Here is an 18,937-nt window from a genome sequence, read left to right on the forward strand (position 1 = left end):
ATTTTATATTTTTAATAATTCTCTTCTGTGGGTTTTTTTTTTTTTTTGGTTGTTTTGTTGTTGTTTTGAGGAAATGGAATTATATATCACTTTGTGCTGTTGCTGGGCCCTGGCTGTGGGAAAGGGAGGTTTCGTTCTCAGTCATGTACTGCATATATTTGGCTGAAGAGGCTAAAATTGCACCTTGTTCTTACAAATCATCACTGCATAAAGTAAGTCTGAAAAGTTTGGCCTTGGGAATTTGCTAGAAGGTGTATTTTGGAAAGAAATCAATGAGCAAACCTGTGGTTATTGTCCTTATTGAGGAGCTTTCCTGTTGGGTGTAACTTTTGGGTGCTGATACAGGGCAGGTGACTGGTATGACTATCTGTGGTAGAGGTTGTTGATTTCTGTCCTTATCTAGTGTTTTATCTAATGATTTCTCTTAGTCTGTGTAGGTTGCTTTGCTGTAAGTCCAATGTGAAGGTTACAGTAAAGTGCAGCAAATAATGGAAAGATTTATTCTCTCCATTTCTCACATTTAAATTTAAGCTATTTGGGCTCTGCCGTTTGACTCCAGGTCGGATTTGGGCAGGTGCCAGTAGCTACAGATGACTGAGAAATTGATTGGCTTCTGAGAAAGTCAGAATTGCTGGAGATCTTCTTGTGTTCTGTTTTTTCAAGAATATTGGAAGTTCTTGAAAAATGCTGCTCCTGAATTTTGCAGAAATCAATCCATAGCTCCTGGCACTTGCACAAACTCAAATGGCAGAGATTTTATGTCCAATTCTCTACCCCTGTTAATGTCCACAGTGGTTTTGCACACACACTGACGTGAAAAACACACATTCCACCCTTTTTCTAACCTGCTCCTATTACACCTGTAGCCAGGGAAGGATTATTTTTTTGTCGGTTGGAAAAAAGTCAGGCTTTGTGAACTGTTCCAGCAGTTTCTAACATCTTGACTTTATTACTCGTCTCTAAATATATGCTGATTCTAAATATACAGATTTTATGCTCGTATAGCTGCTTGACTTTAATGGAGTCACTTGTGATTTATTCTGCTGTGTGACCAGCAGCAGGTTTATGTCTGCTAACACTTGTTAGCTGTTCTGCCTCTTGTATCTCATTCCTTATCAGAGGCTCTGGGAAGGAAATCCTGATTTCACTCGCTCTTCCTTCACACTCTCACTGCTATGTTGGCTGTAAGGATGGGAATGGAAACTTGCTATAAATGTTTTCTCTGCTGTGTTATACATTCAGTTTCTGGATGACAGTGGTGCTGGGAGTTCTGGTTTTAGTGACTCTATCCCTGATGGAGCTGTCTTTTTTCCTTGCTCCTTTCTGGGTTTTTTGCTGATCCAGCCCCGCTTTGGGGAGTGTACAGCTCCATTAGCCACCTTCTGGCAGTCTTTTTCTGATGAGCTTGTGTCTCAGATTTACTGCAGAGCTGAGCCTGACCCATCCCTTACTCCAAATACAAGAGCAAAGCCCATTGATTGAGTAGAGGAGGAAAGGTCATGTCATGTTACATCATCCAGCTAGTCACACACTTTTCCTTTCTTTTTTTGGACCTAAAGTTCAAAGCTAAAAATCCAGCCCAAAATCCAGTTGGTGTTTAATCCCGGGGCTAGAGTGTCACAGACATCAAATGCCTTGACAGTGACTCCCTTTGAGCACCCCTGGTCGTGCTCTCCTCGTTTTGCTGTGCAGCGTATTTGCTGCCATTCTTCTGAGGAACAGGCCTGATCTTACAGATGTTGCTGTACAGCAGCGATGGTATTTTGGCTACTGATAAAGATGAGCAAATGCATTTGCATAACCCTGTAGTGGGGTCTGGCAGAGAGCCAAGTGTCTGCTGTAAAACAGGAAAGAAGTGCCTTGTTTGTGCTTCTGCATTTTCCTGGCCGAGGTTTCCCGTTTCTACTGACGCTGCTAAGTACCAGTGTAAATTAAATGTCTGGAAAACTGAGCAAGAGAACAGGGATATCCCAGGATCTGCTTTAAGGGTGGGCTCTGAGCTGCCGGTCTGCCAGGGCTCTGCCATCACCCTGCCTTCCACCACTGCCCGGTTATCACGGGAAAGTGGCAGGTAACAGGAGTGGTCAGCAAACCACCCCCAGCTGGCCAAGGGCGTCAAAAGGAGAGGGACCATATGCTCATCTTGCCTCCTGATTTATAATGCAGTGGCAAAGATGCCCAGTTTATTATCTAGGTTGTTTAATTTACTGGTGTCTAATTTCAGGGCTGTAGAGCAGCTGGTGAGGCCAGTGAGCAGCAGCAGCAGCAGCTGCTGTGCTCCCTGAGGGGAGAGGATACAGGGTATCCTCGGCATGAAAGAGCAGTCTTCTACCAGAAATTGGACTTTGGTGGCCTTGGGTGCAAGCTGGTTTTTAAAGGCTAAAAGATTGAATGTATTCACTTCTTATAGAGTCACAGAGTGGTTTGGGTTGGAAGGGACGTTGAAACCCATCTTGTTCCAAGCCCCTGCCATGGCCCAGGGCACCTTCCGCTAGACTAGGTTGCTCCAAGCCTTGTCCAACCTGGTCTTGAACACTTCCAGGTATGGGGCATCCACAGCTTCTCTGGGCATCTTGTTCCAGTGCCTCACCACCCTAACAGGGAAGAATTTCTTCCTAATATCTAATCTGAATTTACCCTCTTTCAGTTTGAAGCCATTCCCCCCCTTGTCCCGTCACTCCAGGTCCTTTTCCAAATCCCTCTCCAGCTCTCTTGAGCCCCTTCAGGTACTGGCAGGTGCTCTAAGGTCTCCTTGGAGCCTTCACTTCTCCAGGCTGAACAACTCCAACTCTCAGCCTTTCTCCATGGCAGAGGTGCTCCAGCCCTCTGAGCATCTTCATGGCCCTTCTCTGTACTCACCCCAACAGATCCCTGTCCTTCTTATGTTGGATGCAGTATGGTGGAGTTTCACAGGAGCAGAGTAGAAGGGGAGAGGCCAGTTTACGGGCAGGACATTCATTTTGACCTCTTTTTTAACAAGTTTGTAATTGATGGGAATGGCAGGTGGGAAAGGTGTCCTTCCCTTGTGAAAGAGGCAGCAGCAGGAAATGTGCCCAATACTTGTTTTGAGTTTTTTACTGATATTTAAGTTTGCCATGTAACCCTGCAAAAAGGACCCTTTGGTGCACTCTCAGAAGGAGATGAACAGTCCTTTGCATTATAAGGAAGACTTTAAAAAAAATTTAAATAATTGGTCCTGTGATGATCCCTGTGTCTGCACCAGCCTTAAAGGTGAAAGCAAAAATCCTAGCAATTTTAAATGTAAAAAAACTGTAAATAGGAATTACTTGGAGAGGAGCAAAAGCACTTGGAAGATTGGACATTCTGTGTCACGGAAACAGAGCTGGGGATGCTTTTGATGAAATATCTTTTCAGTCTGGAGGTTCTACATTTGGCAGAATGGAAGGAAAAGGAACAAAGGAGAAGGAAAGGGAGGGACAGACCTTTCTGAAAACACCTCAAGTGACAACAATTGAACAGCAGAACATCAACAGACCTTGAGACAGGTGCACTTCTGCTCAGAAATGGTTTTGGTGTAGAAACCTTATATTCTTGAAAATAAAAGGAATAACATAAAAATAGGATGATTTTATGGATCTGATTTGAAGCTTTTAAAGCCTTTTTTTAAGGACTTCCATGTATAAAAAAAAAAAAAAAACTCTGAAAAAGTTGTAAGGAATGAATGTGCCAGAACTTCTGCTGTTTTTGGCTTCCTGTCTTGTTAGAGATGTAAAAATGTACTGAATAGTGAGGCAAAGGCACTTGAGTTTGCATCTTTTTTCTTAAAAAAAAAAAAAAAAAAAGAAAAGAAAGAGGTTATTCAGGTTAGATACTGAATTGCAGTTTAGTGAAATGAGTTGCCATAGCTCGACAATGAAGTCCTAAATAAATTTAACCTGACTTTCTAACCTGATGTGTGTGCTCACTAAGCATACCCAGAAGGTAAAGTCAGGATTAAACAGTTTTAGGTTTTTTTGTTTTATTATTATTATTTGGATTAGGAGTCTTTTAGGTACATATTTCTTAAACTCTTCATTTTACATTTGAGATGACAACAGTGATATAATAGAGTTGGATTTGGGTTTCTATTTACTTTGCCTTTGTAAGTGAAAATTCAGGTCAAACTCAGTCAAGGGACAACCCATCTGTCAAGGCGGAGGTGGAGCAGCACTCAACTCTTTTGTTTGCCTCTGTAATTTAAATTTCCATTATCCATTTCCTAGTGGATTGTGCTTAACCACTGTGCTGTGATGTACATTTTCAGGAAAAAAATATTTGCAGTCTCAGTGTTGACATTCTGCTGTTCTCTGGGCGAATACGAAATTCTGCAGTCCGGAGCTGGAAATGCTGTGCTGCGATACGCTGTTGGATGGTTATGATTCCGAGCTGGGAGAGGAGTTTTATGTTCACATTCCTCCTGGCAGATGTAGGAATCAAGCCTCAGTGCTCAGGCTTCAAAACAAATCCCAGAGCTGTTGGAGAGGAAGGAGATTTTATTTTCTAGTGTTCTTTTCGAAAGTTTTGCCTGTCGTTTCCTTTGCTTTTATTGAAAGCATGTGGAACAAAGGAACAGTGATGGCTTTTTCATTTCCATAAGTAACGTTTTGGTGGCCAGGCATTGGAATAGGCTGCTCGGGGAAGTGGTTGAATCATCATCCCTGGAAGGGATTGTTCAAAACCCATGTGGGTGTGACACTTGGGGCCATGGTTTAGTGCTGGACCTGGCAGTGGTGGGTTAATGGTTGGACTCGATGAGGCCAATTGGTTGGACTCTTAGAGGCCATTTCCAACCTTAACAACTCTCTGATTCTATGACTGTTGAAGCAGTGTCCAATAATGGCTGTGGTTTTCTCTGTTCTCAAACTGTGATGGGATCCAACTGCCTCTGTAGCCCCAAGATTTCAGAATCTACCTGGGCAGTGCAAATGTAAATCAGAATTTACTTTTAATTAAAGCAGAGGATCTGGTGCATTAAGTTTTGGAGACGCCAAACCTTAGACATCTTTACTGATGTTTTTTTGGATTATGGGACGCCCAACTCCCTTTCCCTTTTGCCAGTTGTATGGCAGGCAAATATTCCCCATCTTCACCACCCTGGTGCAGAAGGGGCTGATGTTTCTTCTGCCAAAGAAACCTCTGCTGCACAGATTGAGTGTATGGTATTGCTAGTACCCAGAATACCCCTGGCAGCTCTGGAGGTCCCTAAAATACATTAGGAATCCTCAAAAGTACGCCTGTTAACATTGATTGCCGATTTCTAAGGGAAAAAAGTTATTTGATGCAGTTAGAAACGTGTCAATATTGTGCCCATTATGAGACCTTAATATTATTAGCCAAGTGCAAAGAGCAGGTGGTGTGTATTCCAGCAGCCTGGAGGGCTGGATTCTTGATTACAGAATAGGAGATGATGATAAAAAAAAGAGAAAAAATGAAAATGGGTTGTTATCAATGTGACTTAGCTCACTCCAGGATTCCCCAGTCAGGCAAGGTACCTCCCAGGAGTCTTCCTGAGGTGCTGGGAGAGAGCCTGGCTGCAGAACGGGTACCCTGCCCTCCTGGTGCTGCCTTTGTACCAGCAGCATGGCCATGGTGACGGCTTCTCAGTGTGTCAAATTATTTTGGAGATATAAAAGGTTTAACAGTAACCACCTGCCTTATCCTGTAATGTAAGGAATTGCATCGGTACGGTTGGGAAAGGGAACCAGGGGTAATTTCTGTGCTGTGCCCAACCTGATTTACTGAGGCATAGCTCCTGGATGGTCTCGCTCCTTTTTCCAGCTGATAGACATGTTGCCACTCGTTTCCTTGCAGTGGATGTGACGGCTCTGTGACTGTAGGGCACGTAGCACAAAGGCGCTGAGCTGCTGGGAAATGCGCTATTTTCTGGTGAGCTACTTTTTGTCCAGAGCAGAAAGGTGGTGTGGTTCAGCTTGGGGCTGCACAATTACTGTGTCTCCTGGGGGTGTGTGACTGGAGATGGAGGAAACGAGCAGAGCTGCTCCATGGGAACAGCCTGGAGGGATGTGGAGCTGCACAGCCAGAGTGGTTGGTACCCAGAGCTGCTTTCCCTCCCCGCCTCTACTCTTCTGTGTGTAGCTCTGGGACTGTGTGAGTGTAAAAGAGGCATGAGCAGGTTTCCCTTGGTCGAGTGTTTTGTGGTTTTTTAATAAGTGGTTTATTCCCCTTCAGTACACAAGAGGCTAAGAGGGCACTCTGCCACTTGAGGCTCGGTGCTGCTGCTGACTAATGGATCCATCCTGCACCGCAGACACCGCGGCACAGGGAAACAATTCCTGTAGAGTTACAGTGTCAATCCGAGTGTGTAACACACGAAAAAGCAGCAGTAGTGTAAGTACCCTATTATATCACAGTTCCCAGATCCACTCCCCAGTAGAAGATGTAACCTGAGATGTTAATACGTAGAAAATTAGTTTGAAAACAGGGCTCTGGTAGTGTCTCCTGTCCCCAGGACCTCCTTCCTCTCTCTGCTGGTTTGGATACAACCACAGCAGCAAAAATACATGTCTGGTTTGCAGCCTCAGATCAGTGAGTGTCTCACATGTCTGGGCTTTATCTGTATTAGATCGTCCTAAATACATCTGCGACATGAAAGGCTGTGTCTGAATTTCATGCAAAAGAGTGTTTTTACATTTGTCTTTGTGTTGCCTGGTGTCACAATTAATTTGACTTGGATGCTCTGAATGAGTAGGTACAAGTTAATTAATTTTCTTTCTGTTAGGCAGTTGCTTGTAATTCTCCCTCGAAAGCCTGCTTGAGCAGGATGGAAATTGCCAGCTCCCTGTCTTATTCACCTGCAGGTCAATAAAGTTACCATCTTATTTTGTAGCAGGAGCGGTGGAGAGATTTTCGGGGACAGAAATTGCTATTCAGCCTTTGGCAAAGGCTTTTGCCAGTGCAGGGGTGATTTCTCTACAGGGATGGCTTTTGCAGCCAGAGTGTCAGCGTAGGTTTGAATCCATCAGGGGAGGTGTTGGAGGAATTATTGTCTGGCTAAGAATTGGGACAGGCAATGCACATTTCAAAGAAGATCCCGAAACCAGATTTTTAAAGGCTTCATTTTGTTCAGTGTTTCAGTGAAGATCAAGCAAGACTTCAATCTCTTTTGCAGAGGTGCAACCCCAGAAATGGATTTGGGTTTTTGCACTGGTATCTGAAGGGGGAGTTTTGATCGCACTTTAAAATGTGAGATCAGTTACCGTCTGTGAGATGTTCTTAGATAAACTTGAGTTTTCTGGTACCATCAGTTAGGACAGTGTTTTGTCTGTGCTATTGTTTTATCTACTCAAAATCAGGAATTCTTTCTTGTTAGTGTTTGTGGCACGGGTGGCTCACCTGTTGAAAAAAAAATTTGAAGGGAAAGAATGTGACATTCATGTGACTGCACCTAACCTGATGTTCCAAAAAAAAAAGACTCAAAATCCCTGGGTTAGTAAGTACATGTATAATGATTATTACTTTTCAGTCCTTGGTTCCACAGAGCTGGTGTTCTGTTCCAGGGACAACTTTGCAATCAGTTGCATTTGACTTGTAATAGGGAGGTGAGACATGTTTTCAAGTTGTAAGCAAGAATATTTTTATTTTGAGGGGTCTACAAACATTACAGGCTGTTTGTACTTTATGAACTTGTTTAAATAAACCTCAGTACATTCATGCTCAGAGCACCTGTGAGATGAATGAGTTTTATTCTGGGTGAACAAATTAAGACAAAAAGTTGTTACGCTTTTTCCTTTTTTTACATTGGAGTACAAATATAAGCCTCTAAATGCCGTATTTTGCAGGTGTTTGAGGGTCTAGTCAAACTTGATGTGTATCAGTGGGAATATTCCTATTGACCTTTGTGAAAAGGGGACCAATTTGTAGGCTGGAGAAGCGAGTGAATGTCCTTTATCTTCCCTGCTCCCGCTGGTGAGGCTGCCTGGCAATCCTGAAATGATTGCCCCAGTCTATTTTCCTTGGAAGGAGTTAGGTTGGTCAAACTGTGCTGTAAGTAGTAACAAGGGAGGTAATGGCTGGTTCCCTGGCAGCAGCTCTGGATTTCACACCTCTTAAGTGTACCTGTGTTTGCTCCTTACAGATGGCAAAAGCTTGACCACAAGCAACTGGAGGCTGGAGAAGACAGATTTAGAGTTCGCAGTGACTTCATCATGTGTGGTCTTAATTTCAGAGGCCAGTTTGCATGATCTATGCAGAAGTCAGGAAATCTTGTTTTCTCCTGATGATTTCTTTTTTCTGGATTTTGTCTCTGTCTGCCCCATCCTGTCCTTCCTGATGCTTCAGTGGTATCGCTGCTCAAACATCCCTCATCCTCCTTCGGTACATCCTTTTGTGCTCTGCTACCCCAGCTATCCAAGGCTTTTTGAGACAAGAAAGGCTTTTCTCCCATTTTGGGGGAGGTGACCCTCTAGAGTTGTGGAATGGTTTGGGTTGGATGAGATCTTAAAGATCATCTTGTTCCAACCCCTCTGCCATGGGCAGGGACTTCTTCCACTAGACCATCCAAAGCTCAAAGCCCCATCCAAACTGACCTTGAGCACTTCCAGGGGTGGGGCAGCCAGGATGAGGTCCCCCCACAACAGAAACAGAGGAGCAAGGAAGGATGGTGTCCTTAGTCTGCAGGGTTGTCTTCTCCCGAAAGTATTTGCTGCATTTGCCATATTTTTCCATATTGTGAAAATTTATTGTAACCTTGGAACCCTTAAAAATGTTGTTTTGAGACTTCGTATCTCGATACCAAATCTCAGCAGTTGGCAGCTCTTAGAATTTGGTTTCCTGTTGTGTTGGGCCTTGTGTGGTGTCCCGGTGTGATGCAGAATGAATGAGATCATGTCCTGATGTCAGCAGGAGTAATTGAGTCCCAAAACATAGCCCCAGTTGCAGCATTCCTGGGTCTCTGGTGGTTTGTCAGGCGAAAACCCTCTAACCTTGTTTGACAGCATGTGTTTGATAAGAGCCTCACAGAACTGGCACTGTTCTTATTAGTGTGGGACTAATTATTTTTTAAAAGAGCAGAGTTTCTCAGCAGGACGTGCTGACTCCTGGTTGGATGGGAGGGATAGTGAACATCTCATCCTATCTATGGGGTGTGGGAATGGTTACCAGTGGCATTATTTCTCTTGAGCTTGGATTTTGTTTTCCATTCTGGATAAATTGTGAAATTTTGACTACACAGGAGCAAATGTAATGCCTTTCTCATCTGTTTAACTCAAAATAAATGAGATATATTATTTAAAAACTACTCGTCCTGAAAGGTCACACCCAGAGCTTGTTGGAAACGTTACATGCACTGCACTGGAGCTCCTCTGACTTTCACTGTATTCCTGTTGGTGCAGGTCTTCTGATTTGCCCAGAATGACCATGGATTTCTTCTTCGGGGGTTTGGCTTGAAAAAGAAGAAAGGCATTTTGTAAGCAAGACCTTCTCAGCTGTTGTTACTATGTTCTTGTCGCAGCCTCTGCCTGCAAGATCCCGTCCCTGTAACCGCCAGGTCCTGTGTCGTCCCTAAAGACTGCGAGACATCCGAGTGGTCCCCGTGGAGCTCCTGCTCCCGGACCTGCAGCTGGGGAGATCCCAGCCCAGGATTCCGGAGCCGGCGCCGTGGCGTGCGGAGCGTGGCCGTGGGCGCCGGGAAGCCGTGCCCGGAGCTGGAAGAGAGGGAAGCCTGCAGCGTGGGAGGGAAGGAGCTGCTGCAGCCCTGCCCCAGGTAGGCTGAGAGCTTTTAGCCCAGTTTCTGGAAGTAAGGAAGCCCCTGTTTGGTGACTTGCCTTGAGCAGAGCAGATCCTCGTTGCTGGGTTTGTGCACGGAGAGGGTTGTGCGTTGTGCTTCTGAGAGATCATTGATTTGATCATTGTTAACTGTGATTAGTGGTGTTATTTATTGTGGGTGATGTTCTTGTAATTGTTGCTATTGTCGTTATTGCTATTACAATAATTACAGTTATATATAGAAATGAATTTAAATTACACCCACTACAGTTTATATTTTCATATTTTATAAACTGGGAGCAGACACTCTTGTTCTCTGAAGGGGCTTTGGTACTGATTGCTGTTTCAGAGAATTTCCTCAGCTGCACAGAGATTGGGCAGGTCTTTATGACTGTGCTCTTAATGGCTTTGAAATTGTAATTTTTATGTAAGATTTAATGATTCCTCTTCATCTCCCCTTAAAAAAAATCCCAGTCCTGCTTGAGGAAAATGGGAACTGATCAGAGGTAATAGTTTGGACTTTACTCAGCTTCCCTCTGGATACTTCCTGAAATGGGAAACTTTGCAGTCCCTGAGAGCTGTTTTGGTTTGTGGCAATCTTTGTTCTGGCAGAAGGAGAGGATCTCCCCTTTCGGGTCTGCAAACCCCACACCGCCGTGCTTGGCCAGGCTGGTATGGGAGGTTGATAGCGTGCTTTGCAAAGAAAATAAAACGTTGCTTGATTTTTTTGTGTGTGTGACGTGTTTTCAGATTGATTGCAAAATGCTTTAGAATTGATAAAATTTTTTATGCATTCAGACAAATCTCCCTGTCTGTGCATGAGTGTGTTTAATAGGAGATCTGTTCAGTGCCCAAGTCATGAGTTTCTGGGGCTTTGCCAGACACTACCAAAACCTTCGATAAAGCCTTTGCAAGATACATTTCTTAGGAAGGCATCACCTGTAAAAGTGTCTCTGTATCACTGTGCTCATTCAAAATCAAATGCTGATCGTTTTTATGCACCCTGCCAGCAGAAGAGAGGAAGTACGAAAAAAAAAAAATATTCTGTTGCTTGATTACATCCTCCGAAAAAAGGCTCTCAGAGAGTGATTTTTGCTCCTGTCCCAGCTCACATCTATTTCAAAGACAATAGATTAGCACATTGTCTTGCTGATTTTGTGCAGGAGGGTGGGTGCAGTGACACCTGATTGGGGCAGACTGACTGGGACTTAATCAGGGAGTGAACAGACGTGGGGCTCTGCCCACTTTCTCACCTCTACTTTTTGACATTGCACTTTATTGAAGGGCAAACGGTTGTGGAGAGCCAGGAGAGCCCAAAAGGTGAGAACCTGCCTAACACTGATAAATTTTTGGAGGTTCCACTCTTTCTGTAGAAGCAAACCTGTTGTTGTGTCAGTGGGTTGCTGCCGTGCCCAGGTTTTCGTGACTCTGTGAACTCTCAAACCTTCCCCGTCCTTCCGTGCCCCCACACCTCGAGGCAACACCTCCAGGGCAGTATCTGCAAGAGCAGAAATAACCTGCCTGATGTGCCAGCTCAGAAAAATAACATTAAACTTGCAGGTTAATAGAGCCACTTAGCTAAAAATATTAAAAAACACAACTCTGGTATTTAGTTAATTGGTATTTCTAGGGATGTAATATCTCAAAATGCAGGTGGTAGGCTATGACCTTCTCATACTGTGCAGTGTTGAGGAGAATTTTGCAGTAGTGCCTGGCTAGTAGACTCTGGTTTTTCCATTCAGTATTTACAGAAACAAGCAAGACTGAAAATCTGTAATACTGCAGTATGTGCTGTGGGGACCAGAATTTTGTTTTAATGATCAGAAACCCAACATGTAGTTGTTATTTAGATGTCAGCAGCTGGTCAAGGATACTGTTGGTCCGTATTACAGTTTACAGCCTGGTGATCTGGTGTTGCTCTTTGGGAACTGGTGACTGAGCTACTGGAAACAGCTCAGATTGGAAAGCAGTGGCTTTCAGCCACAGAGGGATGAAGTGTTAATCCCTATGAAATAATATAAGAAGCCTTTGATGCTCCTATTCTCCTTATTTGAGCATTTTCTCTTTGCAGTGTAATACCTAGAAAGATTATGCTTTTTTCCCCCTTTAAATATATGACACTTCATTTGTGGCTTTGCTGGGACTTACCAAACAGTTATCTTTTCTTTCTTCCCTATACAAGAAGATGAAGAATTTAAGGAGATTCTGCAGCAGAAATAAAAGGCACTTTCCTTCATTTGTCTGGTCTCAACACAAGCCATTCCTTATTTCTTTCTTGTGTTTGACTAATCAGATTAGTCTTGAAATTTCTCAGGTGAGACTTGTCTTTACTTTTCCAGATCATGGAAATACACTCTAGGCTCATTTCTGGTTTGTTTTGAGACAAGCAGCCTTTCCTTTAGCTTTATTCTTTGGGCAAGAATTTTCAAATGCCTGTGCTGCAGGCACAGCAAAGAAAATGGGTAATGACATAGACCAGAAACAGGACGAGTCTCTGAGCAGGAGAAGGAAGGGGATTAGGAATAAATTCTTATTATATTAGGGAGAATATCAGGAAGAAATTCTTGCCTGTGTGGGTGTGGTGAGGCCCTGGCACAGGTTGGCCAGAGAAGCTGTGGCTGCCCCATCCCTGGAGGTGTTTAAGGCCAGGTTGGACGGTGCTTTTAGCAGCCTGGTGTCATGGAAGGTGTCCCTGCCGTGGCAGAGAGGTTGGAACTGGGTGATCCATAAGATCCCTTCCAACCCAACCCACTCGATGATCTCACGGTTCTCTAGAGGCTGTTTTTTAATGCAGGGGCAGAGAGCACCCCATGAGTGAATGAAGGTGCATTTTGTGGGCTACGGATAACGAGGTAGCACTTGCAGAGTTGTACTCATCAGAGAGAGATGGGTGAAATGATATTCCAGCTCCTAAAAGGATCCAGAGAGGAAAAAAAATACCTTAAGCCTCAGAGCTGCTCTGTTAAATATTACCTCTGTGTCCATGGCAAGGCTTCAAGTTGAAGGTCCCATCACAGGTGGGTGGCAAAGCTGTAAATTTGCTGTTAGATGGGAAGGGCTTTTAATTTTATGAGTGAGGTGTACAAAGGCTACTGTAATCAATAGTTTAAATGCAAGAAAATAAAACACGTTAACTGCATGTAAGACTCCAGAGCTTTGTGCTTTGTTTTACTTCTGGTTATTTGCTCTGAAAGGATTAAGTGCTTAAAAAGCTTAAACACATAGGAGGTGATTCTATTTTCTTTTATTGTGGTATAAATTTGGGATACTTCAATTAAAGTGAATGGGTATATACAGGTATAAAACTTGAGTAAACACTAAGAGCATAAGTCCCATAGACTAAAGACACCAGGAGGTTACTATAAATTGTGAAGATATTGAGCACTTGTTTGTTGCATAACTGTCACTGAGTCATGAGTTTTAGAACAATGTTTTATATCTTTTTTTATCCTTGATGTGTAGCTTTCATGTTCGCTGGGAATAGATAGATTTTCCAGAATTATGATTATGTCTTTATATCGCTCATTTTGCCTGTGGTTGCTATGTTACAAGGCAGGGATTTAGGAAAAAAAACCAAAACCTTCTCTCCGCTTTGTTGGAAATTCAAAGCTTTTCAAAAGTTAAATGATGGAAAATGGGAAAGTTTTAAGACCCAATTTTTTAAAAAAAGGACTTGAGGTTATTGCTGAGATACAGGTGTGATAGTAAATGACACTCATTATGCCCAAATTAAAGATGAGACATTAGTGTGAAGTAGGAAAGACTGGAGTGGCAATGCAGTGAATAGAGCTACTAGGCTCTGGAGTTACACTTGGGGAGTGGTAGCGACACTGCTCTTCACCCCTTTGACCATCAGTGGTCTTGGGCAGACAGCAGTGACTTCCAGCTTTGTTGCCTCCCCTTGGATCAGGAATGATCCCTGGTGAAGCTTTGGTTACCCATCTGCATGCTGGATGATTGCTCCTGCAGCTGCAGTTGGGTGTTGCGCTGCAAGAACACACTTTTGCCGTGATTGGAACAGAAACATGCAGGACCTCTCTTCTGCTTCTACCAGCTCTTTAGCAGGGAAATTCTGAGCACTGCTTATGATGTGAAAAGCTGTTCAGCTTTATTGGCTGATTTCCCTCCGGGAAAGCACGAACTTCATTGTTCCTAAACCAGCATTTTTCAGTTTGCCAGTTTTCTTAAGCACAGTGATACAGCTGTCTGTGGATTCCCCATTTGGGATGTTACCTTGCTAGTCCTCTAACCATCATCAGTGGGGTCTGTCTGTCTTTGAAGCACCTGGACTTCCTGTACCTCAGTATTGTCAAAAACTGGGACAAGCCTGTTGGGAAGCCAAAGGGAAGGGATGAGATATTTTAGCTATAGTCAGAGGTCTGTGGATAAATGGGTCACAGCTAGGACTGCAACTATACCGAGTTTGCATCAGTTTCACAAGAGACTGGTAGGAGTTAAAATGAGATGTTAAATCCGTTGACGTCTGAAATTGTTGTCAGTGACAGGTTTTGGAGTAAAGATCACAAGAGCACACTGGAGCTGACTAGCTTTGGCCCCAGTGTGTAATGTTCCTTCCACTTCCTGAGTTACCATAACCTTTACCCTCTGGGGATGGAGTGTCTGGATGGATTGGCCCCCGAGTTTAACATGGGTACAGCACGTTTTTGTCATGGTTTGTTGGTGGCTTTGGTCATCTGCAGTCAGCTGGAGGAATTACAGTCATGTGGTAAACTCACTGTGGATATTGCTAATAATTTGCAAGAGTTTTCCAAAGTCACAAACCCCCCCAAGTATTTTCCAGCCAGTAGTTTAATTTTTTTTTGCTATTAATAAGTTATAAATAAACCTCTGTTTAAATATAAATGGAGATTATGCAGCCAATTTTTCTTTGTTAAGTAATGTTAATTCTCATTGTCTTTAGTGTAGTCCATAGATGGGCAAATTAATACCAAGTATTGGCCACGCTCCTTAAAACCCTGCAAAGAGTCTGCCCCACAGCTGCCCCCAAGGTCCCCCTGTCCATCGGGAGTGGTCTGACATGGGGTTTTCTACTCAGTGGGACAGCAATCCCTTGGATACATTGCTGGGGTAGTGGGCTTCTTAATGGCAGTGAAAATGTTTGTAAAAATATTTTAATTCTTAGAGATGAGGATTTGGTACTGGAAAATTCCATGCAGCTGAGGGCATGTCCAGCTGGGAAAAAGCAGGTTGGGCTGATGGGGCTGAGGCTTGGAGCTGGTGACAGCAGCACAGGCACCGGCCGGGCTCTGGTGGCTGTTCCTCATGGGCTGCTCAGCAGTGGAACACACTATCCACTTACTCTGGGAGAATATCTAAAGAGATTTTTTTTTTTTTTTTTAAGATTCAGGAACTGATGAAGTTTAATTATCTCAGAGCTCAGATTTAGTTATTTTGCATAATTTTAATCACTGATGGCCTAATTTTCAGAGGTGTTAACTCCCACGGCTCACGCTGAATTGGAGGAGCAGATGCTCACACCTCTGGAAATGAGTCTTTGGGATCCAGAGTTCACAGCTGACTCCCTAAGCCAGATATTGACAATGAGTTTTTCTTTAGTCAGGGTTTGTTTGTTGTTTGTTTTTTTTTTTTTCAATAAATACTTCCTTAAAAGAGCTATTTCCATGGCTGTGGAAAGATGTGTGTGTTCTCTGTTTAAGCTTTTAGTTTTGAAAGTGTGGACCTGAAAAGCACAATGCCCCGAAGTGCTGTGGAGGAGGAATCCTCTTCACCCAGAGTTTGATGAAGACCACCTTTCATTGCCCATATAGTAAGGGGAAGGTTGCATTTAACACTGCAGGCCCAAGGAATGGGATTGGGAACTACTGGAAGAAAAAATTCATGGCTATGATTTATATGTTATTGGAGTTGAAGTATTTGATACTTGTCATGTGAAAAGTGTGTTCTTCATTGTTTTCTCTGTTGGTAATAAACCCTGTGAGAGTATCCAGATTTGCACCTGGTGCTGTGTGTTCAGAGATCATGACAGCTCATCCAAACAGTAACTGTAAATGAAAAGTAATTGGCAGTATTCACAAATGTTTTCCATTAGTATGTTACAAAATTCAGAAGTGCTTTGTGGCTAGAAATCATTTTATATCCGTGCTTACAATGTAAGAAGTTGAAGAGAACATTGATGTGCGCTCAGACATGTATTTATTTTTCATATAATTTTGTGATGGGTGTTTCCTTGCCATAGCTGTAATCAGGAACATGTACTTGTCATGGAGAATACAGGGAATTAAGATGTGAAGGCTGTTTCTGCAGAGACACCCCACAGTGTTTGAGTTTCCAGAGATCAGTCAGCAGTCAACAAACACACGTAATTTTAACAACTGTGGATCTGCTGTAAGAAGAGAGAGCATTTGTCTGGAGGATTAAATAAGGAAATTATTTTGCATAGTTTACATTACACAAACCCCAAAGATTGTATGGAAGAAAGGGAACTATGAAATTTGGAGGAGTGGAGGAATAAAGCAGCAGAAGTGTGAACAGATTGTTGTAAAAACAATATTGCCTAAGATTTGCATTCAGGAAGCTCTGAAAGACTTCGAGCTCCTGTTTACTCCCCTCATACTGTGACCTGTGAGTCAAAACGAATTATGCCTGTGAAAACTATTGTCTTAGAAATATGCTCTGCATTTTCAGACATGATGGGGATATAACTCTCGCTTTTCATGGATACGCAACACTGTTTTCCCTATGGTTTTAATAAGTTCTTCCTGGTATTTAAGCTGGTATGACTGTTGTCTGCACAGCATTCACCTGTCTGTGCCCCAAAACGTTGTCCCTTCTTGAGAACCCTTAATGCTCTTTAGTTGTGAATGGAATGCAGAGTGAAAGTATTTTTTATCTAGAGCTTGCTGGGTATCACAGCTTCTGGGAACTGGAATTATCTGAGTTACTTTGGCCAAACCCTTGAAGGAATTGTCCCCTGTAGAAAATCCCCCTGTGCTTGGAGCTCCGTTGACATATGCAGGATTTCAGCTGTTAAGTGCATTTCAGCATTTCAGCTCTTGGCAGAGAGGGGTGGTTTAGTGGTTGGAGCCACATGTTTGAAAATTCGTTTTCACACTTAATCAAACCTCTTAATCTTCACTCCTTTTTTTGCACCCCGCTCAAAGGTGTTGTCAGGATGATTTAGTGTTTCAGAACGCTTCAGAGATCAGTGCTCTGGGACAAGTCAGGCGCTCCAGACAAATAGCAAATATTTAACCCATGTAAATTTAACACTCAAAATATTTCAAAATGCTCCTTGGTTTGGATAGGGAGGTGCTGCTATAAAAATTAAAGCAATTGTATTTTGTCATCCAATAAAGTACCTCTCCCTTACCCATAGTCTTTTGAAAACGCATTTTACCTGTTCTGTTTTATTTCCAAAGGTTTGCCTGGAGAACTTCTGAATGGAAAGCTTGCCAGGTGTCTGTCCTCCTTGGCCAGCAAGACCCTCACCACCACAGGCAGGCAGGGCTTTGTGGAGGTGGCCTGCAAACCCGGATGGTCTACTGTGTCCAGATCACCACGGAGCCCGGGATGCACCGGCTGAAGGAAGGTACGTGAGTGGGGCCACTCTCAAGTGCTGGCCTAACGAGGTCTGAGTAAGGAAACAGGGGAAGAAAATAAGGAGATAACATCTGGCCATTGGTAGCCTTTGACTAACTGATGCCCTCCAGGTATCCATGCTCTCACAGGGAGATGTTGCTTGGCATCAGAGGGCGGAAGTGTCGTGTGGAAGTGCCAGGAGCCACACCCTTGAATTGCTGCCACTGCTGCTGTTCAGTTGCACTGGGAGGGTTGCAAAGGATGAAGGAACTAAATTTTGCTTGGAGTTGACTTTTCTTCCTCTCTCATATATCAGGTAGCCCAGCCCCTCAGTAGCTGAATGCATTTATCTGTAGTGTAGTCCTGGTTTAGGGTATAAAAAAAGATGTCACACTCCATTCAGGATACGGCTTTAGCCTCTGCTTCAGACTGATACACAATCTTTCTTGTGATTTGAAGGGGAAAGCAAAAGTAATATTGTCACAACTTCTGAGCAGACAGAAGGTTTTTGGACTCAGGAAGTGAGTTATATTTCTTTTAGAAGAATAATAAGTAGTTACAGATTCACAATGAATAATTCATCAATAGGCTGTTTTATTTACTCGATGTAGTGCTCTTGCAGAATGTGTTTTTGAGCAGAGATGTAAGATAATAACAACACAATAGGATATCTTAGATTTATTTGCCTACAGAGGCAAAGCAAATGTTTCCTGGATGCCCAGTGTGTGTCCCAGCATCCTGCACAGACTCTGAGATTATTCATAGTGTCTGCTCCACCTCTCCCAAACAGCTGGCACTATTTTGCTCTCCCAACACAACACCCCTCTGTTCTGCACGAGTGTGTGGTGCACAGGGCTTTGAAAGCTAGAAAAGTGCTGTTGATGAGAGGTGTGGGACATTTATGAACTGTCTTCATCCTTCTGACCACTTCTGTGGCCCGTGTGGCCACTTTGTGTTGGGCTGGTGAGCAACAAGTTTGAACCAGTTTCATTCATACTTCATCAGTGTTGTGAATTACTCCAGAGGATTAGAGGAGTGCACCTAAATTCCTTACACCAACACATTTTGGGACAGAAATGAGTGCCCTATGTCCACTGTGTGATCACCTGCAGGTTTTCCTCTTGTTCAAAGTTCAGTTCAGCTTAAAAGTCACAAAAAAAGCACCCCAGACTCAGTGGGATTCCTCTTCCTTATATTTACAGTTATAACTTTTTTTTTTTTTTAAATTTCATATAGGCAACTGAAAAAAATTGAATCTGCAGAGCAATTGTACAAGGTATAAATTATTACTGTAGTTTCAAAGCAGTAGTGGAGATGTACAGGAGTCCTTGGCAAGTGAGAATCCCATCTACTGGCAGCACAGTCACATGCAAACAGAAGGAAGGAAAGCCTTCCCTATTATCCCTCCCCAACCAGTAATATTCAGTGTGTCTCATTTACTAGCTGATCAATTTTAGTTTTTTGAATAAATAAGGAATGACATATTTTTGGGCTCCTTTCTTCCGGCAGTCTGAACTGACAGAACACTTTTATTCGTCACTAGGGCATCCCATATTTTATTGTACCAATTTTTCAGTGATGAGGAGAAGATGAGGATGTTAATCCTCTACCTATAAGCAAATATAGAGTCTAATTGCTACCATCAAAAGTACAG

General features: G+C 43.1%; 1 protein-coding gene across 4 annotated transcripts in view; it reads left to right on the plus strand.

Moving 5' to 3' along the window:
- The window catches only part of THSD7B (thrombospondin type 1 domain containing 7B), a 306,100-nt gene that overhangs the window by 105,378 nt on the left and 181,785 nt on the right, over nt 1–18,937 (plus strand). For all 4 annotated transcript variants that reach the window (XM_027884317.1, XM_027884316.1, XM_027884318.1 and 1 more), the window contains 2 exons: nt 9,470–9,721; nt 17,124–17,293. In XM_027884317.1, coding sequence (XP_027740118.1) covers nt 9,470–9,721; nt 17,124–17,293 — 422 coding nt within the window. The remainder of the gene's footprint in view (nt 1–9,469; nt 9,722–17,123; nt 17,294–18,937) is intronic.

The sequence above is a fragment of the Empidonax traillii genome, unplaced genomic scaffold (genome assembly GCF_003031625.1).
Source record: "Empidonax traillii isolate 1590-97213 ecotype Southwest subspecies unplaced genomic scaffold, ASM303162v1 scaffold142:size1213974, whole genome shotgun sequence".
Taxonomy (NCBI): Eukaryota; Metazoa; Chordata; class Aves; order Passeriformes; family Tyrannidae; genus Empidonax; species Empidonax traillii.